Here is a 27,580-nt window from a genome sequence, read left to right on the forward strand (position 1 = left end):
AATGTCAGCTGTTGGGATTGCAAGAGTGTAAAAACACCATTGTGACTGTAAATTAGAATTATAGTTTACAGTAGGCATAGACTGATGTAAAAAAAGACATGCCAAGATTCCTGTCCACACCCTGTCAGTTCATAGCGGAGAGAAGGAGCTCTGTTATACCCAAGTAATTACCACCTAACCATGAAAGTAAACTCATCAAATGAGTCACATCAGAAGGTGTAATGATAGCACAGTGTCACACAAAGGGGTGTTACAGAATAATGACATTTGATACACCTCACTTCAAACTGTTGTGTCAGCACCCGTCTGAAAAAAACAACTACCACACCCCATAGTAAATATTACTAAAAACTAGAAAGAACATGATAAAATACCATAAAAGTCACTGTGAATCCACTATTAAGCGCCACAGGCAGTTTGGTAACACTGTGAGAGTATTATTATCATTATTATATCATACAAATCGACCGTGGATTTATCTTTTCACCCATGAGTCGCTGTTCACAGCTTCCTCAACATGCAACCGCTGGTAAGAGTCACGCTGCGATATCAGTCCCGCAGCTGCTGTTGCCCAATAGAGAGAGCGGCGGGGGAAAGTGGGCCGGGCTGCACCCCCCCAAGGCTTTATAAAATTCCCTCATACATCCGCCTTGCGCCGCAAGTTATAAACAAAGCAACGCTTCTGTCACTGCAACCATTTGCGCTGCTTGAAAAGAGAAAAGAAAGAAAAAAAAAGTTTTGTGGACTTTTTTTGGGGGGGAGTGTTCATCTCAGGACAATCAGAAGTTAAACCAACAGGTAGGTCTCTGCTTCAAATAACTAACTCACTTTATTGTTTTCATTATTTAGTAAGGAACTAGGCGCCTACTTTGCAGATGTTTGCATGTTTCCCAGCATGTCTGACCACGTTGTTATTTCTGTTTGCAACTCCGCTGAAACACAATTTTATGACAAAGGATACTGTTTCAGTTCATACCTCAGAAACATGTTCCAAGTTCTTTTCGACCAGAAATATAGAATATCATATAATATTAAAGGCCAACGCACAGAGCCAAACATTTGACATGTATTTCAGAGTTTGTTTGCGCACATTAAGGGCATGCAAAACATGCCTCATGACATGTGCGCATACTTTTTGCGTTTTGATATGTTTTTGTATATTTCAAAAACTTAGTTTTTACAGTAAGGTGGGGAATCCCTGTGTGTGGCATGCAAACAGGCAGAGGGATGTGATCATAGAGAAACATGCTTTTCACACGTGACACGAGAAACACACGCACACAGAAACAGGAAGCTTTTAAGACAAATGTTGCAAATATTGTGGGAGCAATAATTTCATAACAAATCCTTTTTGATTTCTAGCCTTGATATTAAGAAAACAAAAACATGCATGAGGGTGGGGACGGGGTGGAGCTTGCAACTGGTTAAATCAAAATATGAGAATTCTTGTTTATCAAGTTAATGAACTTCATGGCAATCTGCCAAAATGTAAAGCATATCCTCCATTGTTTGCTATGACCAAGCTGCTACACTGCATCTTGACCTGTTTTCAGGCTGTGTTTAGTTTTCCAGCTAATTCTAAGGTTGAGATATGAAGCGAGATCCAGTCTTCAATCCGGTCTGCAAGATGATGGACCTGATCTCAGAGGGTCTGTTGAGCTGTTGTAATACAGGAGGATACATCTCACAATAAACAGCAGCAGCTGCTTGAACCAGTGATGGTGTCAGTGGTTGTTTTTGAGTGGTGATCCCCTGAAAGCACCCTGACCCCTATTCACTAACTTGCTGTCGCAATGGAGACCCCCACCCCACATTTTGATATCTTTTACTATCTGAAAATGTAGGTCTGTGTCAGCTTAGTCCAGCAGGCCTGCTGCCGCTCTGCTGATATTTCAGAACCAGGGATTTGACAGATTAAGCGAGTTCCCAAAGATTAGGGAAGCAATCATTGTTTCTGCAGATGGATGCCGCGGGCTTGTGGATTTAAAACTATATGGTGGAAGGATGGCCTGGCCTTGATTCTGGCTCCCTAGAATTGAGGCTCGCTGGCCAAATCTAATCAGTACATATGGTTCTCTGTCGCTCGCTCAGTGAACAGAAACAGAGTTTGAGCTCATGCTGTTTTGTAACTTGGATGTTCTGGCTTAAAGTAGTGTGTCGTATCTCTGGATTTACTGTGGAAAACAAGCACTCATGGGTTATGTAGGCCTGCATCTGTGTTGTTGTTGTTGTTGTTGTTTTCCCTCTGAAGCTCAAACCACATTATCTCGCTGTCAAGTGAAAACATTGGATTTTCAAAAAGTCTGCTTTTCAGGAATCAACACATAAAACCTAATCATGAGAATTATGGTTATAGTGAAAGCTTAAAAGAGTAATGGATTATCAGTTGAATATAAGAGCAGAATAATATAGTCTTGTAAAGGCTTTATTGCAGCGTATAAACACATGATCACAAGAAATAGTGACACCGTACCGGCCAGTATTTCACAGAAAAGTATAGAGTTTGTATTCTTTTTTATGCAGCTGATTTCAAGCTGCACATTTTGGGTCATCTCGAGCCTATATCCTCCCCCTGTTTCCTGTTCATAATTGCATAACACAGTCTCACTTCTTCCAGGCCAAAGCTGTTTCACTGAATGGTTTGTTTTCTTCCCCACAGCCTGACATTTTCTAAAAAAAAAAAAAAGAAAAAAAAAAAAACACACACAAAAGTTTCAGTCAGGAATATGCATGTAGGAACTGGTTTGACTTGGAAAACAATGACAATGTGCGGCTGTTGCCAGTGACACCAAGCCAGTTTGGAGTGAAGCCAGTTTAAAGAAAGCCCCCTGCTGCAGCAGCAACATAAAAATCCCTGTGAGAAAAAGATTCCCTGTGAAAACACGTGTATTTTAAATGTAGCAATGTTTTTTCCATGCCAATCATTTGACATGCATGACTCTACATCTATGAAATTGATTTGACAAATCATTACATAAGAAATGTCCAGATGGCAGCACTCATGTCTCATTGCTTGGGATGAGCATCCTGTGGGGTTAAACTAACACACACCCCTGCCTCCTCTTCTCTCGGCCAGGTGAAACATTAGCTCAGCAAGGCGAACGGTTCGAGGCACACCGCTGGTGTAAACAGCAGGTGACCTAGTTGTCACAGCCTGCTGCCCAGCCAGGCTCTCTCTCTGCTGCCAGCCTGCTAACAGGTGGGATTGGTGGCCAAGTACAGAGGAAGTCTGCACTCTGTTTGTTAATGAGCTCTCTGGGCTGGTTTTACGTCGCTGTGTTTGCAAATAGGCTTGAAAATAGGCTTAGAGGATTCCCCCATGTTGATGCATGAACTGATTTTTTTCCCGTTTTCTAATCTGAAACGGCCTGAGTTGTTTCATGCCTTCTCTTCTCTTCTCTTCTCTTCTCTTCTCTTCTCTTCTCACATGGCTGTGGAATCTCAACGGGGGCTGATTTCTTGTCCTCTTCAACAAAGCTCCTGCAGTGTGATGGCGGCCATGTTTTGGAAGGCCTCAGCAGAAAAATGAACCTGTTGTTTGATACTCCTCTTCCTCTGTGCTATTGTGAGATCTGGCTGGGTCCGGTCTCTGTTCTCCCAGTGAGAGGAGCATGTGTGTACGTGTGTGTTTGTGTGTGTCCAGGGCGTATTCTGCAGTCCTCTCCACATTTGAAATGTAATGAATCACTTCCTCTAAAAGACCACCTCGCTCCGACGGCCACGCTGCAGTCCTGCAGGTTGATGGTGATTAGTTTTCTGCTGTGGCTGTATACAAAGACAGAAAGACAGAGAGCACAAAGCAGATGGAAGGAGCAAACATAGCGACTGCAACCAAGCAGAAACCAAGACAAACAGAGAAAAGTGACAGAATGCACAGCACCAGAAAGCCAGCAGAGGGATGAATAGAGGCTGGAATGTATTGGTGGGAACCAGAGTGTCCGCTGCTTCCTGTATATGTATGTTTGTGTGTGTGTATCTGTGTGTGGGTCAGTGAGCAGGGGGGAGAGGAGGGCAGGGCCCTGGCTCTCAGGAGCCACTGGTGCCAGTGGACAAAGAGCCCTCTTGACTGGCTAATTTGATTTGCATGCAGAGCCGCAGCCTGCCCGCTCTCCTCCAACACAGCATCAGGATCCACAGCACAAGCTGACGCCTGGCTTCTCTTCACACTCCACCCTTTCTTTTCTTTCTTTTTCTCCCTACCTTTCTTAGTCTCTTTTTGTTTGTCTCTCCCTCTCTTCTTCTTCCTCCTGAATCTTTCTCGTTGGTGCTCTTTTTTGAAATGTGCTCCCAGTCTTGAAACTGTTATCAGGGACTGTCTGCTTCAGTTTTCAGTTCCATGGGTGTCTCCCTGCATGTCTCCTCATCGCTCCGTCTCTGTGTCTCTGCTGTGGGCGGTTCACAGGTGTGGCCCATTATGTGGTCCGCATGTTCACAGCACCAGTCTCTGCATGTTCCTGTGTCTGTACACCAGTGTGTGTGTATGTGAGTGTGATCATGTCTGTAGCAGTCTCTTTTTATTCGCTTTGTGTAGAAACATGCCCACCCCAAAGTTCACACAATCTGTCATTTTATTGTCTGCAAAGTACCAACCTTTGCCACACCTTTTTAACATTGTAGTTCATCGAAAAGACATTTCGTAGAATTTGGGAAAGCCAAACATTCTGCCAGACCTTTTTCCCACACATTATCCAAACACGTCTTTATTTCGCAACCTCTGAAACACAGGTTGAACCAGTCACTCACTAACTATTCTGATCTCTCTACCTGCCAGGCTCTGCAGCTCTTGGAAATGGATGAAATCCAGGTTGTTGAGTCCAAACCCCTGCTGGTTGACAGGGAACTGCCGGTATGTATTCTGAACAGAGCCAAGTCAAATAGTGTCAAATCAGTCTCAGAAATGTGTTTTGACCTGCTCAAGTACTGAATCGCTCACATTTATACCTGACAATTTGCTTGTGTGGTTCAGTAGTAAACCTGTAGTTTAAATCGATGATGCTGCTTATGAGAATGAATGAATGAATGTCACAGGTGACGTTCACACAAAAATGATTTTAAATTACTTTCTGAATAACCTCCCTAACATTTCTGACATTGTTCTGTCAAAAAATCTGAGCCATCAAAGTAACATAACACATATTTTGAGGATTAATTATTTTGGTAATTAAAAATAATAATTTCCTCATCAAAAATGAAAAACTAAAGTGTTTTCCAATCATGTCCATATGAGCCATAAGATGAATACATGAATGTCTGAATTATAGCTTACAAAATGCTGAGATCTCATCTTCTCCGATACTGTACATTTCTGATGTTCTTCCAAAATGTTTTTTTACCAGATTAGAATGGACCTACCTAAGTTTGTGTGAAAATGTCTGTGCACCACTCTGAGGGTAGTTTGCTGTAGACCTTTGCCCTAATCACCCTACCCATCACTTATAACACTGAGTTGTACAAAGACTGCTGTTCAATCATTGATCATCTGTCCTTTGTCACTATTATTATACTCATGTGACAGAGGTCATATGGATGTGAAAATACATTCAGTGACAGGATGATGCCCTCAGAATTAGATTATAGCATGTTGCGCTGTAATTGCATTAGTTCTGTATTTTCATGACTCTGTTCTTTCCTTTGCAGGGCCTGAGAGAGGCTGTGCAGCAGCTCGTTATCAAGGTATGTTTGCAAAACAACACAAGAAATAAGATCCAGCATTTATTATTCCCACCAGTAGTAAACCTAGCTTTATTAGTTGAAGCTTGTGTTGACAGACGATGGTTGTATACACTGACGGTTTTATTCTATATCTTTATTATTTTAGCTTTGTCTGGTACCATCTAGTGGTTGATAAAAAGAAATTCTCATCTATCTTGGTGATGAGCTTTCATCCGCTGTGATTTTATTAGGACTGAAATCTAATTGGGCCTCCACTGATTCAGTCAGCTACTGAAAGTGATGAAACACTCTTTGGACTGGATTTGTAAGATAACACAACACGCTACAGTGCATCAACCCTTTCACCTTCCTCCCCAGCACATTGACACACTCACACAGTTTGGTTAGTACATAGAGTGCTGTTGCGTCTGGGGGGTCTCTCAGCACCTTTTACAGCACTCAGACCCTCACAGTCCAGAACATGTTTTCAAGCAAAATACGTTGTTGATCTTAAAGGTGGTGTCGGTATGAAGTGCACATTCCCCTCATAATAAAATGTATTGACCATTACCTCAAACATAATGGCTCCAGTCTGTGAGGTCAGAGTGTGTGAGGTAATGGGTCTTCTGGTCTCTGTTGTGGCTAAGATTACAACAATTAGTGACAGAGGATTAGTTGAGGGTGACAATATTGAGGGTGTACTCCTGACATTGATAGTAAATGCATACACACAAACACTGGCACGCAAATGCATCGCCTTTCTCCCCTTTGAGTTTCATAAATGCACATACACATTGCATTCGCAAACCATTGCAGGATTATCTGGCCTGTGTCGCCTACGTGCTTGCAGTTTGTCCTGTAGAGGTGGAGGGTGGGTGGAGCGAGGTGAATCCTTAGGTGTTTACGTGTACATTACGTCCAGTAAATAGGTTACGCGCCTTCTTGGATGTTCCTCCAGAGCCGATTCCATGCAGTCAAAGCTGGTTTGAAAACTACCCAATAGGTCGTCTTGTACGTTGTCCTAGACCTGCAGGTCAGGTCACTATGGGGCAGATCTGTGTTTGTTTGTTTTTTATGATTCAAGCCACGCAAAAACAGTTTGATTTCAAAATATAGAAAATATAGAAATTTATGGCTGTATGCAAACATTTGTTTCTCTAATAACATTGTTTAGACAGGAAGTTGCCCTCAAGAGTGTGTATCTCATTTTGGAATAAATTCCTCAAATACACACTTACCAGGACGATTTCACCTTGAAATAAAATTTACATTATTTATGAAATTTTGGGCAATATTTGTAATTGCAAACAACTTCATTATATAAGTTGTTGTTTAGCTCGTTGTAGCCATGAGAGACAGCTCACTGCTAAACGTAAGATTTTAGTTTCAGTCACTGAATAATAACTGCTGTCTTACCCTCTCTCATTCATTCAACATGTTTTCCCACTGATCACACACCCATACTTACTCATGTCAACTCAGTAGCCAATGCCCCTCTGTCTGACATTGGTTGATCCAATTTAGGGATCTCTTCATCTAGAGTTAGCTTGTTTTGACCAGCCTGCAAGGCACCATGGGAGGCCAGGAGCTTAGGCCAACTGGTAAGCAGCGGGGGTATAAAACGCAGCTCTCAGAGCAGGGCTAAACTACTTCAGAGGCTTACCAACATTTGGACCTATAGCTCAAGGAGCCACTGCGACTGCACTTTTTCAGTAGCAAGCAGCATTGAACTCCTCTCCTGCAAAAATGGTTCTGGAAGATTCTGATGTGGAAATGATTGTCGCTGAGATTGAAGTCAGCGTGAGTACATTAAAGGCTTTATTGAAAGGTTTGCGCTGAGTAGTTTCCAGTGGATCTGTTGGATTGCGCAGCCTGCTGTTGGAATCGTTGAACAGGTGTCAGCGCTGAATAGAGAATAGTTTAATATTTTTTATCTTATGGCTTCATGGAAGGAACGGACAAGACGACAAACTTTTAAATGGTTTACATTTTTATGCCGTTAAGAGTATTTCTACCACAAGATGAGGCATGATACATTTTGTGAACGCATCATTGCAAACTGAAATGCAAGAATGAAGATCCTGTGGTTAATTGCGATGGTAGTGGTGGTAAATGTACTTAGGTTTGACATTTCACTCCATTGGATACCGTGTTGAGTTGCAACATTTTAATCTGAATTCCTTGATATGTTTGCTTTGTTCAATTGTTTTTTAATCTACAAATGTTATGCTAACTTTGGTCTTTTGTTTGCACCTATAGGAGCATGATGTGGAGACTCCTCATGGACGAATCCACTGCACAATGAAGGGGGTTCCCAAGGGTGACAGGCCAGTCATCCTCACCATCCATGACATTGGACTGAATCGTAAGCCTGGCTTCTTATTCAGCTCCACCTAAACACCGAAACATCTGTTGTTGTGGCTAAAGCCTGGGGTGTTTTGAATTACCGTACCACATGGGATCAGATTAGGTTCACCAAGCTAACTTTATATTGTTAAGTCTATTACATTACAGTATCTACTCTTCCAAGCTTACTGACCGATTTTTATGACTGTGTCAAATCTTGCAAGACGATGAGGCACAACACCTACATGTTATACAAAAACAAATCCTGCAAGTCTCACACTCATTCTCTGTTTACTTGAGGTTGTTTCTGCTTATCCACCAAGGATCACTTATCCACCTCCGCCTCGTTTTTTCAGACAAAACCTGCTGGAACACGCTCTTCAACCATGAGGACATGTCAGAGATAATGCAGCACTTTGCTGTGTGTCACGTTGATGCCCCTGGGCAGCATGAGGGAGCTAACACCTTTTCCACTGGGTGAGCCAAACACACATCTAGTCACTAACACACACAGAGCCTCTAATGTATGTCAGGCAGTCTGTGACCTTTAACTCGGCAGGTAGATCACTGCGGATGTACTTAAGACGACCTAATTTGACATGTGTTTTCTGGGGAGAGGTGTTTAACTTGTTCAGCCTAATCTCTGCTTTGATGGTGGGACTTTGCCTCATGTTAATGCTACCTGAACATGATATGGAAACAGATAGTGAAACACAGGTGGCTATTACAAGCTGATATCAACAACAAGGAGAAATATAGACCAGTGATTAGGTAGTGGTTATTATAAAATACGTTCTTTGTTTTCCAGATATGAGTACCCATCTATGGACCAACTCTCTGAGACCCTCCCACTGGTGTTGAAGCACTTTGGGTAAGTTGAGCTGCAGTTTCCAACTAACTGTTCCCACTCAAATTTAAGATTTTTTCTAACCTGTTGTTCTAACAGTATCCGTATGTGTTTGACCGTAGGCTGAAGAGTGTTATTGGAATGGGCATCGGAGCCGGGGCCTACATTCTGACCAGATTTGCTGTAGGTTTCCCCCTTTGACTCTCAATCAGGCTTAATAATTATGCATTTTAATCATTTTAGGATTAGTAGAGCCAGCTAATGTATTTCTTCTTTTTTGCTGATTTTGGCAATATAACGCTGCTTATTGCTTGAGCCTGCTGAGCCATAAAAGCCTCAGGAATGTTCCAGATCAGCTTAACACTAACACTGTGCTCAGTAGGAAGTCTCATTCTGTTGACACAAGGCTGACAGAGATACAACTTTTAACTCCTTGCTGCAGCCTCCTTTGTAATAAAATCAAGTGTGCATCATTGCGCTACATATTTTTTTATTTAAAATGTATTTTACCAGGAAAGCCTCTTTGACATGAAAGTCTATCCTGGCCAGGATAAGCAGCAATAACAATGAGTTACAGACAGGTAACACAGAATCCGAATGCAATAATAAAATCATGAAAACAACATAATAAAAATAACTGAGACTAATCCTAAACATGCCTTAATGAGACTAACACATTAAGATTTTAAAATAACCCCCAAATATTTGGCGGTCTGAACCCAGTTTTTGCACTTATATTTAGCTAAATGCAGCATTGTAATAAATGTAATAACTGTAATAAATCACACATTTCATGTTGTGTGTGTTTTAGCTGGACTACCCAAACATGGTAGAGGGCCTGTTGCTCATTAACATCAACCCGTGTGCTGAGGGATGGATGGACTGGGCTGCACACAAGGTAACACACAAACAAAACCACATTGATAGCTAACTGGAAACTGGGAATTTTGGACTGGTAGAACTAACCAAGAGATTAGCCCTGCGTTAAAGCTAAATGTAGTTTTTATGTCTAATTTCAGATCAGCGGCTGGGCTCATGCCGTGCCTGACTTGATCATCACCCACCTCTTTGGAAAGGTACAAATTCAAATTCTCTTTGCTTTTCTTATGATTTCTTTTAACCTAAATCTCACTACACTGGTTTCACACTTTCCAGGTCTTAAGGTCTCAGTGAGTTAAACAGATTTTGTGTTTGGTCACCACAGGAGGAGATCCACAACAACCACGACCTGATCGGAACATACCGCCACCACATCCTGAACGACATGAACCAGTTTAACCTGCATCTCTTTGTCAAGGCCTACGAAAGGTAAAGGAAAACACATAAAAATCAGTCGACCTGTTGCTTTCACAGGTAGAGGAGTGAAGTTTTAACTAGGCATTCCAGGGATAGAAATAGAAATACATAAGTAAAGTACAGCACTAAGGTGCAACAGGTTTTTAAATTTTAACTTTTAATTTACAAAAATTGGAATTTGCAACATATGTCTCTCTTTATAGTCGGAGGGATCTGGAAATTGAGAGGCCAGTCCCTGGAAGCAGTGTCAGAACCCTCAAGTAAGTTGTCATCAAGTAACAATCAAACATCACCGGCATTATTATATTGAATATAGTATTTTACCAACGCTGATTTGTAATTGAATGTGTTTTTTCCTCGTCCCACTCCAGGTGCCCTTCTCTGCTGGTGGTTGGCGACAGCTCCCCTGCTGTGGAGGCTGTGGTGAGTTGAGGCGTTCACACAGCCATTAAAAACAAGGCTCTGATGCTAATGACTAGACTTCCCACCACCGATAACCCAGCTAACTCGTGCTGGACGTGTTTTCCATTCACTCCAGTCACCTGTTAAGCCCAAGAGATATGCAAGATTAAATGCTTAAGGACAACAGTTTAACATGACTTAGGCAAGAACAAAGTTGGGAACAGAAATCAAGTGATGCAGAGTAGTTTAAATCTGTTAAAGGTAAGAGACTTGTGTGACTGTTACTGCTTTTAGCTCAGGGAGGCGCCCCAAATTCCCATTTATTAGCCATAACCAGTATTTATGCATTCAACCTGCAAAATATGATCACTAATCACACAAGATTCTCTTCTGAATAGATGTGTTTTATTTGTACCCACAGGTTGAGTGCAACACCAAGCTGGACCCAACAAAGACTACCCTGCTGAAGGTAAAGACCTTCTTCTCCCTCTGTCCTGCCAACCCCGCCCCCCCCCCCCCACCTCCTGTCTCATATCCTCATTCAGATTATAATAGCCTTGATGGAAATGCATCGGCTGATAAGATTCCAGTGGCTCAGCACTTACTTGGTGACATATTAACCAGGGGTAGGAAGGCTGTATGCGTCCTCATGCATACGCACGTCACCTCCGAGGGCACAATCTGCCGTAGCTGACCTACTTGTGTTGGCCCATGGCAACCTTTTATGATCCACAACTGAAACCAATGGGCTGTTAGCGCTAAAATGGGTGCCATTCATTGCGGTTAACTGTTTAGGGTCTAGAGGAACACTGATTGGAGGTAGTGGGGACAAGGTGTTTGGCGTGTTCAAAATGGGACACGTAGAGTGTAATGGGGGGTAACGGCATGTGTCCACTGCTGTGCAAATGTACAAGTGCCAACATACTAAATGCTAATGGCCTCTCTTGTGTTTTCCCTCCTCTCCCCAGATGGCTGACTGCGGAGGCATGCCCCAGGTTGACCAGGTGTGTATGTCCGTGTTTGCGAGAGACACTGTGAATGTGGTAGAGTAGGATGGACAGGGCTGGATAATCGGCGCAGGAGGGTCAGGTGGACGGGTGGATGGCATAAGAAGGTTACTCTTAAGAGCATTAGCAAGTAGCAGACATGAACCACAGTTGTCAGGTTGTAATCCTCCACCCTGCGCAGCACCTGCTCATAGCAGCTGTCATACCTCAGACCCTGAGCAGAGAGCTGCTGGATGAGAGATTGAGCCTGTCAATGTTGTGTAAACAAGTGTGCTAATTAATGACAAGAGGACTAATTATCTCCCTCCTTGTTTTCTTCTCTGCAGCCTGGCAAACTGACAGAAGCTTTCAAGTACTTTATTCAGGGCATGGGATACAGTAAGTATGCAAGACATGCAGTATTTTTTACTTTGACGACCTGCACTTCTCAGAAATGTTGAGGTTAAATTTGCCACTACGAACTATCAGACAGTTACATACAAAAATATTTGTTTTCTGCCACCTTGTGGTGAGATGAAGCTCTTTGGCCTCACAGTGGTCCTCCTCACCCCTTGGTGTTAGTTAATAAATGACTCATGTGCTCACTGGGGTGTAACTCAGCAAAAGGTGAACTGCACATGTTTATTGTACTACAGAGTACACAGAGAACAATAGAGAAATAAGTATTCATATCCTTTATCCTCAGCATTCAAAACTATACTTAAGAAAAGGCACTTAGGTATTATCAGTGAAATCTACTTAAATTATAAAAGTAAAAATACCCACTATTCAGGTAAAATGGCCTGTGTCTCACACACACACACATTTTAATGTTGTAGTTGGTTGAGGTGGAACTGATTCTTATAATATAATAATAACAATAAATTGTGTTTTGTATGCTCATTATTGATTTTTAAAATCTTAATCTGCAAAGTTACGAGTAACTATATCTCTCAGATGTATGTAGTGGAGTATAAAGTACAATATTCCCCTCTTAAATGTTGTGGAGTAGAGGTATAGCGTAACATGAAATTAAAATACTCAAGTAAAATACAAGTACCTCAGAAATGTACTTGAGTAAATGTACTTAGTTTCTCTCCCCCACTGGCTCACAGTAGCACTAGAAACAGTCAAAACAGTGCATTACTGTTTCTAAATCCTCCTCCTCTCCCCTCAGTGCCCTCTGCCAGCATGACCCGCCTGGTCCGCTCCCGCACTGCCTCCGGCTCCAGCGTCACCTCCTTCGACGGCAACCGCTCCCGCTCCCACACCAGTGAGGGAACCCGCTCCCGCTCGCACACCAACGAGGGCAGCCGCAGCCGCAGCCACACGGCCGAGAACCAGCGCGGCCGCTCCCACACAGACGGCTCCATGGACGGCACGGCCAACAGCAACGTGGACCAAGCCGTGCCCAAGTCCACCGAAGTGTCCTGCTAGGTGAACCCCCACTCTCCAGACACCCCGAACCTCTCAAAGTCCCTTCGGTTTGTGCTGCGCTGCCTCTAACTGACACACAGACACACACATTCCTACGCACACACACACCGATGTGGAGAGGGAAAGTAAGATAGCATACCGGGGATTGTAAAAAACGCACAATGGACACTCACCTGTAGGCTATTCAGTGCAGCTGAGATGCCCCAATTTGAAAAAATGATGTCTTTTGAGTGGGAGGACAGGGTCAAGTATATACCTGTTTTGTCATTCTGAGGGACTCAAACATATCTGAAAAGAAAATGCTCCTGAGCTCCTTGGTCAGCTGAGTGTGTAGTTAGGGGCAACGCAGCATCTGGGGACACCGAAGCAGAGCATGTGGAGACAGCTGTGGCTACGAGTACACCAGCTTGTACATGTATCTTTCATAATATCTCATACATATAAAAAATGTTTTAATTTCCATTTCTGCATTCCTTCACCCTGTTTTTATCCATTTTTACCATATTGACACAGCTTTCTCAAATATACCTGACTGTAAATTCTGTTCTCACTGTAATTGTTTGATCATTTTTTCTTTATTTTCCATGTTTGACGTGTTGTCGTTTGAACGTAGGAGCAGATTTGTAGATGTGGTGAGAGAATAGGGGTGGCACTTGGATAAATAAAAATGGCAGTTTTCATAAATCCCTATTTAACTTTGAAAATTAAGGGACTTCAAGTATATCATGTATATACAGCAAATAATATTATTTCATCTTGCCAATGTTTTTTCAAAACATTCTCTGTTATTTTACCAATTACACATCCGTTTACTGGTGAACATTTCTTCAGGAATCAAATGATCATTTTGAATACATTCCAATGAGACTGTACGCTTCGTCATTAATCCAAACACATTCTGAATCACAAATTCAAAAGCTTTTACATCGTATGCTTTATTAATGGATCATGGCTTCAGACAAAAAGGTATTTTTCTTTTTTTATATAATGATTTCTATGCAATCAAGCACAATGGAACAAAGATGTGCCATGGAATTGTTCACTTTTTAGATGTGATGCTCCTATGTGGTTGTGGATTTATGGGTGAGTGAAGTGATAGGTCCACATGTTAACATGAGGATAGCCATAGAACTTACCTGACACCTTCTACTCCTGTATTTTACTTGCACTACAGCAACGTTTTGCTTTGTAGAACACATACACAGCTTTGTAAAGATGCGATGCACAACCGTCTAATGCTGTAGAAAAGCATTAAAATGACATAACAGTTTGTATTTATTAAAAAAATGACAATAAAAAACTTGTAACTGACCTTCCCTGATCCTGTCATTATTGCATATTTGAACATGTCCTAAAATAAGGCTTTGTCTTTGGCATCTCCATCATCCATTTCTGCCTTTTTAACATTCATTATAAAGTAAATTTCATGAAATATAAAAGGAAAATATACACAGTAAAGCCTTATTATCTAAGTTGACTTGTGAGTTTAAAGACAGACATTGTTTGACTGTTCTTGAAGAACATTACATGTGTTATCACATATGAAATAAGCTACATAAATAAATTAAGCCTTCAAAATGTCACACACTCATAGGATGTTTCATTGTTTCATTCGCAAAGCAGTTCCTCAAATATTTCTGAAAGACACATCATGCTTTATGAATCCATTCTGGAGACACATATATATTTCATATTTACAGATTTTTCCAATAGGAAAAAGACCATAAGAAAATCCCTTGTACATAATCATTACAAATACAAAACACTGCATAAGAAGAAGAAGCCAGGAGAACGTCAGAACGTCCCACAGGCAGGGAGCATGATTGACGGCTGTTAGTTCACAACTTCTGGGTAACCATAGTAACTCTCCAGCTCGGCAAAGATGTCATTGGGGTTTTTGCAGCTGAGGTTGCAGAAGCAGGCCTGGACCCACATCATCTTCCAGGTAAATCCTGTCCCGTTAGGACACTCGAAATCCACGTCGATGGTTTTGGACTTGTAGGGGATGCAGCAGCGCTCGTCCGTGCAGACGCCGCAGTATTTGGGCCTATACGGCTTCTTGCTGGTGCAGCCAGAGATGGTGAGGTTTGAGGGCAGTTCTTCTCTGTAGATGTTCAGACATTTCTTTCCCGGCTGATGGAGGAAGGGTGTAGAAAGATGTAAAGTGTGGCAACCTTTTTAACATCCAGTAGTTTTATCATGCAATCACTGTTTAAGATATAAAACAGAATTACTACCTTGATGTGTTTGGTGATGTCGACCTCACAGGGCCGCAGGTTGCAAAGGCGAGACTCTTTGACCAGCTCACACTGCTCGTTGGCGTTAGAGATCCTCATGGACAGGCCGCGGCCACAGGTCTTTGAGCAGGGACTCCATGAGGTAGTCTGGGTAATGCAGTTCTTGTGCCAGCTCCTGGTCTCAGCAGGGGAAGCTGGATCAACATAGAGAAGTGGGGTCAATAGATCATGTCTACAACCAGTTGATTCACACTGATACATCTTGTATTATTTAAAACCTTCAGTCATGCCAACCTATAACTGAACAAAATACAGAACTAACGCATGAAATGACGTAAAAGATATCAACATAATGATTTAAACTGACAACAAAGAAAAGTCAAAAGCCCTGGAAACTGTTTCAAACTTCTGCTGTCTCTGTTTTTAATCTAAATCTTTAGGTTGTGTTTGCCTGGGTGGTAATCTGGATCTGATTAGTGTCCTTTTGCAACACAAAGAGATCTTCGTTCACATTATTCCCTCCGCTGCGCTGCTGCACTAAATGACTGGAAACTGGACACGACCCAAAAACAGTGTGAGGGCTTCCACAGGAAAGGATTGGTCTGTCCCTGCACACACACCCACACACACACACACACACACACACACACACACACCCAAACCTCACGATCCTCCGGGACTACAGCCTGTTCTCAAACACAGCTGCAGCTATGTTATCAAATCCAATCATATTCATCCACTATTGAAAAACTAAATATAAACTCTTACTTCTATAAAATATTAATTGAAAATCAGCACTTATTTATTATCAGAATTTATTATCCAAAGAGTTGAAACCATATGAAGCCAAAAGAGGCCATAGAAGAGTTCTGACCTCTTACAACCTTTTGTGTTTTGACATGTAGAATACATTCAGCTGTACAAGTAACTATATCCTCCCGATCACAGGAATCTGTGACTGGGAATCTAAGACCTAGTTTACATAAGCACACTTATAAAGCAATAACACTGTCAGAATAATGAAGAGTCCCTAAAAGCCCAGTGTTTAAAAAATAATAATAATATTCCACAGTATTTCCTCATTTTTGTGTTCTCTTACAATACTTGAAGCATTCCCTTTGATTTAACTTGCCCTGATGTTTTCAGACTGTGTTGTATTTCACTGAGCTGGAAGGAAATTAGGGGATTTGGCAGTGCTATTGGGAATTATAAAAAAAAAAATTCAAGGAGAGTTTGCAAGATAAAGCCCAACTTCACCAAGCAGCAGGATATACTGCCCCCTCTCGAGTATATATATATATATATATATATGTATATATATATACAGTATATCCAAGGCATCCTACCCTCTACTGCATGTCGCGGCGCCGTCTTGCGCCCTCTTTTGGGTTCATCACAGATCCACTGCTCGCAGCACTGTCCCCGGACTTTGACCCGGCGTGGGGTTTGGCACCACACCCGTGGAGGCTGGGACTCTGTGCACAGCGCCACACAGCCGATGGCACCGTTCACACACACACACTGGTATTTACAGCTGGGCTTGAAGCTCTGCCCGTTACGGTAGATCACACCATCATGCTCACAGCCTGTTCCCACCATGTCTGACAGAGAGGAAGGACATGTTATAGATACATGCAGGGCAAACTGCAAACACTTGGAAGCTATATTAATGTCTTTTCATTTATAATCCAGATAGTTATGAATGAAAATATTCTTAGAGGTAAAAATCTGTGACATTGTAGGATAAATTACATTCTGGTTTAACACTTTCTGTTGCAGGCTGATATCACACAATAACAATCAAAACCTCAAACCAGTTAATGAAACTTTTTCCATTAGCTATTGGACAAACATCAGTGACAGATAAACCTTTCTTCACCAGTTTGTGTGGAGTAAATAAAAACCTGTGTAGTAACAGAACAGACAGAAAAGAACTTCACCTACAAAAACTTAACTGCATCCACAAAAATGACAAGATGCTCTAAATGATCATATATAAAATACATGAAAATAAAACAGATGTATTGAATTACTGCTTTAAACATATTGTATTATGATCACATTATTGCAGCTTGAACAACAAACTTTTTTTCCACACGTGACTATATTGTAATGTACATGTGAAACATCTGGAACGTCTAAATACGATTTAAGCATCATTTTGGGCTATGGTTAGGGCTAAGTCTGTAGCAAGTGACACTTGATAAGAATATTATTAATACCTGGATATTATTTCCCATGTGTAAACCCCCCCAAGATATGGGCTTTTGATGTCAACAAGTCAACACTTCCTTATATGGTTTATAATATGATCCACATCACATTTGTGGACATGCAACTGGTGTCACTGTATCTGTGTAAAAATGCCTCAAGCAACTACAGACTAAAATAAACCAAACTCAGAGAAGGTGAAAGAGTGCATGCTGCATGTGGTATCAAGCAGACAACATTAAAATGCATCAATATTCTGGTCAAGTGACCCCTGTGTTGTTAACACCTGCTCCACTCAAATCCAGCCTGGTTCCTTGCAGTCTCTGCTGCAGTGTGGACAGTGAACCTAAAATACCACATCACAAAACTGTGTGAAAACCGCTGTTTGTTTTGTCGGGTTTTGGTGAGCGACACTTACATGCACACACTCCTTTTTCGTACCTAGGCTTGTCCGAGCTGTAGTCACAGTACAGTCCCTTGTGGTAGTCGCATGTGTCTGCCTCGTTGCACACCTCGCCCACCTGCCGGGCGCAGGTCTTGCAGCAGTCGCAGCCGTCCATGAGGAGGCTCACGCCCGGCGGACAGGCAGGGGTGACCCTGGGACACTCGCAGGGCCACTTGCAGTACTGCGTCCGGTTGTACAGGTCCGCAGCTGGGGATGTGACGGCTGTGGCAGGCGGCATGGCAGTGGAATTCTGGGAGTAGGCCTGGAGAGAGGAACGAGGACAAAATAAGCCTAAAAGACATGCTCAACAACGACTTTCTTAAAAATAAATACAGTTTAAAAATGATATGCAGTTTTCATCTGTAATCATTTCACTGAAACAGTTTTGGTTCACAGAATTGCCTTCTCATTAAGCAATTAATTAATCTCTGTACCATCATGAATGAACCTTCATTACATTGAACTACAATACTGGCTTTGTCCACACAAAGTCACAGGCTTCAGTGACTGCTCTTTCTCTGTGTTTGTGCAAAAACAAAATACCATCCTTTATTACATGAAAGGTATTTGACCCCCTGTGGCGAGGCAATATTCTTAAAATCCTTCATCCTGAATTCTTTCATATCCAGCCCTCTTTGGTAACACATCTGCTTCACTGACATTGGTGAAATGCATCCCGTCACGCTGTGCAATAAATCAAATAAGACCATAAAAATGAATTAAACACCCAGCGGAGATAATCTTGTTAAATCAATGACAGCGTCTAGTCTTGTATGTGTTTAACACTCTGGAAGTGTTACATCATCATATTTAAAATCTGCAACTGTGCTGAGTAGCTACAAAATCCTGCCAATGAACCTTAATCAACGTCTCCCCCCTCAGTGTGTTTTGACTCTTACAAGCTGCTCTGTGAAGCCAAGGTCACACAGTAAAGAGCTCTGCAGCTCTTAAAAGCAGATGTTCACACTGAAACAGGCCACATGAGCCACATTAACAGCCTAGCACTTGGAGGTTAGTTTTGGACAGTGGATGCACGAGTCTCAGCACAGGAAATGTTCTGACAACAACAAATACTTCTTACAGGCCAAAATTAAGTTCTGTTCAGTTTTGAGAACACGGTGTGCTTGAGACAAAGCCAGCAGATGTTTTCTGAGGCCGCCGTACAGTGAGTGAGATTTGCCTCTTATGGAAAGAGAAGTTGCATTACATTTCTGCTGCAAATACTCCGTTTGGGGGCGAAAGTGCAGAATATGTCAACTTTCATGCAACTCACTCAAGTAAAGATAAAATCACGACGGATCTTTATGATTAAAACGCACTGAAGCTGCAGCAGACAACAGGGAGGTGAACAATGCGTCTGGCGTCTAATATTGTATGTATACTCATAAATCATAATATCACCCACATGGTGGGAACAGCAGAGCACTTTTATTAAGCAGCTCCTGATCCGTGAAAGAATCACATACACACACATACGCATGCACACTTAATCTGCAATAAACTGTGAATAAACACGCTTAATCATCTCACGCCAGCCGTAGCCTATGTCATTTCCCTGAGGTGGTTCTCGGCACTTCAGTGGAATTACGGTCATATTAATAACTGCTGTGCACAGTGTTGAAAGCTAATGCAGATAAATTAGTTTTAGTCACGGCCGTGCCACTAAGCCATTTCTCTGACGAGTTCATTTAGCCCGCAGATATCAGGTTAATTTATAGAGAAGAGAGAAAAAAAACAATGAAAAACACAGCGCCAAACCTGTCCGTCACTCCAACAAAGAAAGGAGGGGGGGGGGGGGGCTTCATAAGCTAATTATGAAAACATGGGATCAAGTCTAATGCAATCATCATCCTGAAATCGTTCGTCTTTGCCGACTAAATTCAGCATGATTTTATTTTCAAAGTATTTAATCACTCTCAGGAGAGTAACAGAGCACTAAATGAATTAGAGAAACAGAAATTTAAGAAAACTTGAGCAAGACTACGTTGATTTTTTTTTTTTTTTTTTTTTACAAATTTCGTCCTCTCTGACCTCAAACAGCTGTCATGTTTTAGTGATGGCCGATGAAAACGGTATTTTCTCTGTTGTGAGAAGTGACAAGGACCGATGACCCTCCTTCCCTCCCGTCAGCGTCTGGTCAGACCAGCTGACCTCTGATCTGTGCACAGGCACGACAGGACAAACCCTTCCTCAGGGAAGTGGAACACTTTCTTTCAAAAAATGCCAGGGGGCAATGGAAAAACTGTCACTCTTATAGTTTTCTTAAATTTCCCTCCAAACGCTGGGACATTTAAGAGAGGCAACATGGCTTTGAACTGTTTAAAACGTGTTCATACTTTAAAAGATGCTATGAAAGCAAGAAGAACGTGATCAATTGCATTACTACATTACATTATCAGATACAATGAAAATATAACATCCCATATGATATAATGTATTAATATGACCGAATTTTAATATTCAGCATTGGAGGTATATTTATATATTTATAACTGTGGGAATAGGGGACACAGGAAATCATTAATGAAGCCCTTTAAAAAAGCTGTTCCTTACATAACCACGAGGTGGCACTAAAACATAACAAAAGATGGAAAGTGAAGCCGCAGTGAGGCAACTGGCATCTCACACACTGCAGGTTTAACTCCGGGATGACTGTTGACCCAAGAAAAGGACTTCCCCTCAGAGATATCAGAGACATTTAGAGGGAATAACGGGGTTCAGGTCTATTCAATACCCTGTCAAGAAAACTTTCCACAGTCAGTCAGCACTGACTTATCTTTAGGGGCCACATCTACAGATAACCAATGGAGCAATAATGGAAACCCTATAATACGTGGAAGTGATATCTAGAAGAGGAAAAACAGCTAATAAAAACAAGTTCATGATAAGGTCACTTTGGATTCATACTTAAACATTGACCAGTTGTTCCTGCAGGGATAGAAACTCATTCGTTCGTCAAGTACTACAGGGTCCCTGTAGGTCCCTGTAGGTCCCTATAGGACGTTTGTAGTAGCTTTTCGTGGGACACTGACACTATTAAATGGGCGATAGAGATACATCTTTTCAGAATCATATTAATGCATCCTGAAAGTGAGTTTAGTATGCATCATGCACATTAACAAGATTTCTTTTTAAATCTGCCCTCCATCCCACCTGTTGAATCCCGGCTGCTGTTAGAATCCACAACAGGAGCCAACTCATCACTGGTGCGGAACTGCAAATGCATTGAATCCAGAATTAGTCCCGTTTCAAACGCTCAACCCGCCGCTCCCCGCAGGTGTGCTACATCCTCGTCCCGTCGCTGTCATCTCCGCGGCACCTCTGTCTGCGTCCGGACCGGGGCTGACAGCCTGTTAAAGAGTCCGGGCTGACGTAAGGTCTGAAAGGACGAGCCCCGCATACTTCTGACAGGGGACGGTCTCTTCTCTTTCCCTCCGCTCCACTCTCACCCGATCCTCCTCCTCGGAGCTCTGGCAGCTCCGGTCCTTTGGGCGTGTCTGGAAACCCAGAGACACTCAGGGCCAGACAGAGGTCCCTCTGACACTTAGTGAGTTTCTGCTGCTTCATTTAAGATTAAAGGACAGGTCCAGATTTTAAGAGTCTATCTTAAAACAACACACACGCCAATATGTACATTAGAATAGTTATTGGTTGCTTTAATACTCCCTCCTCTCCATGCTGGCCCTCAGAGATCCTTTCCCGACTTCAATGTAAGTGATGAGGGACAGAATAGACAGTCCTCATTCTGTGCAAAAATACATTCAAAAATCATGCTAATATGAGGCTATGTATTTTCTAAAGTTACTTCCCCGATTACAGCAACCGATAACTCTTTAAACGTACAGTACATGTGGGCACACTTAGTGTGTGCACTGGATGCACATCTGCACATCTGCACCTCTTACAGACCACCATTTATGTCACAGTGGGCTTCATTGCGGCCCGATGGTCTATGTGATATAACTGTAAAATCAGAGCCAGAGAAGCTACTTCTTCAACTTTGTTTACTGTGCTTGTATTCAGCATCTTAGTGTCTGCTTGTTGCTTTCATGAGTATTGTTGATTTGGGATCGTTACTCTCCAGTCGAGCCCCAAAGAGTCGCTGGTGTTTCATTTAACAGCATCTCACCTCATCTGACCTGATCTTTTCGCACTTCTACCTCAGCTGTATAGCTGTCCTAAGAATTGTCTCAAGCTGCACGCAATTTGTTGAAACGATGGTTTGCTTTTAAAAGAAGTGAATAAATATACCCTGCAGGTTACCTACCTCCTACCTACAGAGCCTATTTTAAGGCCGGGGCTGTGTCTGGCCCACAGATGTTCAGTTTAAATCAATGAGGTCATCTATCTCAAAGTCTGCTACTTTGCTTTCCTTTCATTTTCCTGGAAATTTGAATGTTTCTCTTTCAGATGACGCAGACGAGGGCCAAAAGAATTCCACTTTACGCTGCCATTCGACCATATGGAAAATATATTTTATTTCAGTTGTACTGGACGTCTCCTGTCACTGGTCTGCTGATGAAAATATCACTGAAAACTCTGAGAATTAGGCACCGTAGGCAACAGAGAGAGAGCGAGAGAGAGAGAGAGAGGGAAAGAGTGACAGATGAGAAATGAGCACTTTGTGAAGGAGCAAGGTGCCCCGGGTCTGAACCCCTATTATTTACAGGCAGTCCTCTTATCCCTGTCAGAGAGCTGTCAGCTTCTGAGCTGATCTGAGCAGCGCTGCTCTCTCCGCTCTGACCGGGACGACCCGACCCCTCCACAGCACAATGTACCCACTTTCTCTGTCTCTGCTGTCTTTCTCTCACTTCAATCCATTTCCATCCACCTCAGTTCAGTTCATTGATGTATTTGTTACATTTTTATCCTATGTAACTTATCTGTGTCATCTGAGATTTAGTATATTTTCTCTACATTTGATTCTTTTGTTGATGTTGGGTTTTTAAATTATTCCAAAAGTAAGAGTTTCTATTGTAATGGTTTTGATGATTTCCCATGCCTGCAAAATAGGAACCCTCTGGGACTAAATGTAGAAATCTCACATAAACCTCTTGTTTAGTGCAGTTAAGACTGCATCCGTTTTCAAATTTTATCCTACTCTGTGCAGTCTAAGGATTCATTAATGTTATTTGATTCCTTTTTCCATAGTTGATCGACCTCTTTAATGATTCCCTGTGTATACAATACTAATTTGTGATGTACTATTAATACAGTATTATCTTGACTCAGGCTTGGATGTGTGTGCATCTTCAGTTTCAGTAAGAAGCCTGTTTTTTCCTGAGTTTGTTTGAGTCATCTGTACCTGAGAAAGAGCCTGTGTTTCAGTTGCACAAAATACACAAAAAATACCACTCATTACTTTGGGTGTGTCATTACTAGTGATCTGGGTACTACTACTACTTTTATTCCCAAATATATCAGAGGTGGATGTGCACATGAAAAAAAACAAGCTAAAATTGAAAACATTTGTTATTTTGTAAGAGGCTAAAATGAAAAACAAACAAATGAAGACAGACAGACAGACAGATAAATAACCGTCAGATGAGCAGTAACAAATAATTTTAAAGGCTGCGCATTTTGAGACAACCAGAAATTAAAAAAAACTTGAAAGGGAGGTCTTCTGTGATTCATTTATGGAGATTTGTTTGCACTTTCTCAGTCTGCCTCTTTCCTCTTTTGTTTCTCTACTTGTCTGTCACAAACTGGCTCTTGCGCACACCAAAGGCCTTTCCGTCCTCCACTGAAACAATGCAGAGACGGGAAAGGAAACCACAGGTGGTATCAGTCATGCTTGTGTCAGCATCTGTCCTCCATTTTCTGGTCTGATACGATAGCGGTAGTTAACTGCGAAACTTTACATGGACCTACAGTATGCATCATTAGGTGACGTCAATCAAAGCACAGCTGCATGCCAACTCGTCTGTGTTCTTCACGTGTCAGTTGAAGTGCATTCGGTCAAAATATCTAATGAAAGCCAGGTCTGAGGCAACTGCTTTGCCTTCGCATGAAGTGGATATAGTTTGTCAGCTGACTTGAATTCAGGGTGTTTAATGATTCAGTCAACATTTAAAGTTGAAGGGCGTTTAAGGGAAAGGCTTAACAGAGGGTGAGAGCAGAAACAAAGAGCACTAGTAAATGAATTCATGAATTCATTTAGTCTGAAAATAATACTTTGACATAATACACTAATTCGCTTTCTTGCCAAAAGTTAGATGAGAAGATTAATACCACTCATGTCTGTCCACAAAATATGAAGCTAAAGCTAGCAGGCAGTTAGCTTAGCTTAGCATAAAGCCTGGAAACGGGGAAACAGCTAGCGTGGCTCTATCCAAAAGGTAACGAAAGCCTCCTACAGCACCTCTAAAGCTAACTACTGTAATTAACACGTACATCTTGTTTATTTAATCCATACATTAACTATTTCCTGAAGTCTTGTCGTCACAATGAGGTTGCCAGGTAACCCAGGTAATCCGCACATGCACATGGGATCAAACATGAGGTCAACAGTGCTAGTCACTGATCCACTGTGTCACCCTATATTAGCATGTGCACCCCTGGACACAAACACCCCGTGTGCTGAGCATTATCTGTTCCATGAGAGTGAAGGAGCCAGCAAAGCACTCCAGGTATAAAAGTGTGATAGATGGCCTGATTACGGGAGCCGACCATCTATGACTCAAGGCTTGCATAGCTGGTCAAACTGAAAATCCCCTCATTAAAATCCTCTCAACTCACAGAGAAGCCTTGAAGTCAAACCGTGTTTTGGAAATCTTCGAGCTTCAAAGTCAAGTGGAGTCGGTAATCCTCCTTAGAATGGGAGAATGAATTTACAACACCTTGAGGCGACCAAAATCTGCTGAGGTGATACATAAAAAAAAGTTCTTTCACAGCACACCACGAGTGTGGGAACATTTTCTGAACATCACATCACTCCTCTGCAGCTAGTTCCCTCATAATAGACTTCCTAAAACAGCAGAGTGTGTTTTCTCTGCAGCTGGAAATAGCTCTTGAAAGATCAGAAAATTGAGTCTTGCTGCAAATAATACTAAACGCTAACAAAATCCGCCTGCAAGCACCTCTAATGCTCAATAATTAACACTTTATATCTCATTATAACTCAACGTGTCAGTTTTATACTTCAGGTTTTGTTCAGTTTAAAAAGACAACATGTTAAGCTTAAGAGATGCTGTTAGGCATCTCTTAAGCTTACCTCAGACAGATTAGCTGTTTCCAGTCTGTACGTTACTAAGCTAACTGGTTGCTGGCTATAGCTTCATATTTACCGTACAGACATGAGCATAGCCATCTTCACAAAGTGTATTTGCGTGTTTCCCCAAATCTTAAAGTATTCCTTTAAACTTGATTGAACTTTGTGAGCCATATGTACTTAAACTATATGAGTGGCTTGTTTGTTTGTGTGTGTGTGTGTGTAACTGAGAAAGGGCATGGCAGGCTGTGCTCAGACCAGTCCAGTAATTATACTGTCTTTATATAGCTGTGGTTTAAGACTCATGGACTGAGGAAAACATCTGCTGGGCTGCACAGATTTAAAAATCCTATGTGAACTCAAAGCACATGAATAGTGAACGATTCCTCATGTAGCTCGCTGTGTTGTAGGCACTCGTTAACACGGTTTGCTTGCACTTAATACTGTATTATTAATGGATGTAATCCCATAACATTGTTGGCCTGGTAAAGCCAACAGCACACAGGTACAGTTCAAACAAAGGTAAGCTCAAAATAAAATCAGCTATTTAAACATTTGATTTATTAGATGAAATGCTCTCAGCATGTGTTTTATGACTAAGGTTGGGTGTACAATACACACCTTGTGAAAATATATATTAATAATTGATGCATTATTCCTCTGACAGCTTGCACAACTTTGTAAATGATTCTCCACCTTTAGCAAATCACAGTTCTTGAGGAGAGAGATGTTTATATAAAAATCAAGTTTCCATTCATGCCTGTGTTTTTTGTTGTTAAGTGGAAAATCCGAACGTATCGTGCAAACATTTAGTCATGGCCCTGCCAAAAACAATTTCAGTTTCAGGTCCCTCAACCCTGCTCTGTATAATAGGCTTTGTATGAAAAGTAGTGTGTTATACACGTACACATTCAATTACTGTATGTGCTAATGCATGCTGACATTTCCACACAAAGTACACACACCAGGGGCTAAAAGCTGATTAATGATTTGTTTATGATTAAAATGATTTACACCAAAGGCTTTTAATGTCTATCATTATTCTTTCCGAGCAGCTTATTTCCACTGGCTGACCCAGCAAGACTAGATTTATAACTTTGGTGAAACATTTTTGTCTTTTTCTATTAAAGATCTGCTGTAATATCTCCTCTTTAGCTGTCTGCAGCTACCCAGCTAGACAACAGCAGATCCATCAGGATAGCATCAGTCAAACCAAATGGAAGTAAGACATTTAAGGATGCAATCTTTAGCCATATTTTTGTCTGGCTTGTGTCAGCTTTTGGTCTGCTCAAAAGCTGCTTGTATCACATTTTAAGGCACATTTGTCCAGACAGTCTCACTACAGTAGAAGTTAGCATGAAATCTGTTTCAGTTCATTTTTTTAAATTGTGAAATTTTGGTAATTTTTTTTTGATCATGATCAAAACCTACAGGGACACCAACACTAGGTGACGAAGGACTCACACAAGGTAAATACATAGTGTTTAAAGGAATATTTCAGTGTTGTGCTGAGTTTCATGTCAAAAATGCAACATCTGTGTGAATGTAGCTTTTTCTGTCCCGGTAACTTAAGTTGAAATTCCTCACCTCACGTCAGCCTTATCCTGTGATTTAAGTCCAGGCTCAGACATGCCTCGTGTGAATGTATTGCACATGCTGGTACTGTGCCAGCCTACAAGCATTGTACAGTATTATGGTGTGTGTGTGTGTGTGTGTGTGTGTGTGTGACAATGTCAGAAGATGTGCAATAGGACGCCAGTGCCTATGTGTATGTATGAACGTGTGTCTTGAACACAAACCTCTCCAAAGGTTGCGGTTCACATCTCATGAATTAAGGGGCAGCTGTAATGGAGCTTCTTGTCAGCTGCTAACACACTGCGCCTACACCGAGCTTTTGCGCCGCTTTGTTCCTTTGTTTTTCTTTTGGCAGGCGAGAGGTGACATGTAGACAAAGCAAGGGATTTAGGATGCTGCGAGATCCGAACTGTTCTCAAGATCATGACTTTTAACAAAAGCTGTCTTCTGGAGCCTCTGTGTGCAGGTCAACAATAAGCAGCCCAGTGAGGAGTATACGTTTCAGCTAAGTATGGCTTTGGCTGTAATTCAAACCAAACACCGGCTCGAGTTCCTTTTAGCTCCATGTAGACATTGACTTGTACGTTTCAAAAACACAAACATGTGACTGTTTTTGGACAGGTCTTGGTTATAAATGGCTGATTTGTTGAGGTTCTGGTATTTCTTGATTGCATGAGCCCAGCCCACTGTAGGAATGCTATGTCTTAGCGTGTTTATCCTGGCTGACCTGCTATCTCTAAAGGCCTAGCCCCAGGATATGTAATTTTGAAAAGCTTCTATTTGTAGTCAAGAATTGGCACAAGGTGCTTTCTGACTTACAGATGGGTACACAGCACAGAGATCAGATCTTTGCTGAGGCTTTTCAGCAGCTGTTTATCACGATCCCTCTGGATCCTGTGCATATCCAAATGACTGACGGGGCTAAACGACTTTGAG

At 41.8% G+C, this 27,580-nt stretch overlaps 2 protein-coding genes across 5 annotated transcripts; one reads left to right on the forward strand and one right to left on the reverse strand.

The window, feature by feature from the left end:
* Window positions 1-662: 662 nt before the first annotated feature.
* On the forward strand, window positions 663-14,277 carry ndrg1a (N-myc downstream regulated 1a). Of its 3 annotated transcripts, XM_070921955.1 has the most exons (16): window positions 663-798; window positions 4,772-4,846; window positions 5,638-5,673; window positions 7,912-8,017; window positions 8,355-8,475; window positions 8,807-8,869; window positions 8,968-9,028; window positions 9,657-9,743; window positions 9,865-9,921; window positions 10,050-10,153; window positions 10,345-10,401; window positions 10,513-10,564; window positions 10,965-11,012; window positions 11,512-11,547; window positions 11,877-11,928; window positions 12,707-14,277. In XM_070921955.1, exons 2-16 carry the CDS (start codon window positions 4,790-4,792, stop codon window positions 12,964-12,966), a joined length of 1,197 nt encoding a protein of 398 aa, XP_070778056.1. In that variant the 5' UTR covers window positions 663-798; window positions 4,772-4,789; the 3' UTR covers window positions 12,967-14,277. The 3 variants fall into 3 exon arrangements, with proteins under 3 accessions (XP_070778056.1, XP_070778059.1, XP_070778057.1); XM_070921958.1 differs by lacking the exons at window positions 663-798; window positions 4,772-4,846; window positions 5,638-5,673 and adding an exon at window positions 7,399-7,452 and having other exon boundaries at window positions 12,707-12,762; window positions 12,838-14,277; XM_070921956.1 differs by lacking the exons at window positions 663-798; window positions 4,772-4,846; window positions 5,638-5,673 and adding an exon at window positions 7,399-7,452.
* On the reverse strand, window positions 13,887-21,252 carry ccn4a (cellular communication network factor 4a). 2 transcript variants are annotated; one of them, XM_070921960.1, is made up of 6 exons: window positions 21,013-21,252; window positions 17,833-18,121; window positions 16,550-16,804; window positions 16,469-16,476; window positions 15,204-15,383; window positions 13,887-15,099 (listed from the first exon to the last, which is right to left on the reverse strand). In XM_070921960.1, the coding sequence occupies exons 1-6, from the start codon at window positions 21,058-21,060 to the stop codon at window positions 14,800-14,802; spliced, it is 1,080 nt and encodes a 359-aa protein (XP_070778061.1). In that variant the 5' UTR covers window positions 21,061-21,252; the 3' UTR covers window positions 13,887-14,799. The 2 variants fall into 2 exon arrangements, with proteins under 2 accessions (XP_070778061.1, XP_070778060.1); XM_070921959.1 differs by lacking the exon at window positions 16,469-16,476 and having other exon boundaries at window positions 15,204-15,397.
* Window positions 21,253-27,580: the final 6,328 nt, after the last annotated feature.

This window comes from Enoplosus armatus, chromosome 16 (assembly GCF_043641665.1).
Source record: "Enoplosus armatus isolate fEnoArm2 chromosome 16, fEnoArm2.hap1, whole genome shotgun sequence".
Classification (NCBI taxonomy): Eukaryota; Metazoa; Chordata; class Actinopteri; order Centrarchiformes; family Enoplosidae; genus Enoplosus; species Enoplosus armatus.

Excerpts from the sequence above, each read along its gene's own strand:
- ndrg1a (XM_070921955.1), top strand. The coding sequence starts at position 4,790 with ATGGATGAAATCCAGGTTGTTGAGTCCAAACCCCTGCTGGTTGACAGG. Across the intron at positions 8,870-8,967 it reads CTGGTGTTGAAGCACTTTGG|GCTGAAGAGTGTTATTGGAA; the intron begins GTAAGTTGAGCT and ends GTTTGACCGTAG. Across the intron at positions 9,029-9,656 it reads ACATTCTGACCAGATTTGCT|CTGGACTACCCAAACATGGT; the intron begins GTAGGTTTCCCC and ends TGTGTGTTTTAG.
- ccn4a (XM_070921959.1), bottom strand. The coding sequence starts at position 21,060 with ATGAGTTGGCTCCTGTTGTGGATTCTAACAGCAGCCGGGATTCAACAG. Across the intron at positions 18,122-21,012 it reads CAGCAGCCGGGATTCAACAG|GCCTACTCCCAGAATTCCAC; the intron begins GTGGGATGGAGG and ends TCCTCTCTCCAG. Across the intron at positions 15,100-15,203 it reads ACATCACCAAACACATCAAG|CCGGGAAAGAAATGTCTGAA; the intron begins GTAGTAATTCTG and ends TTCCTCCATCAG.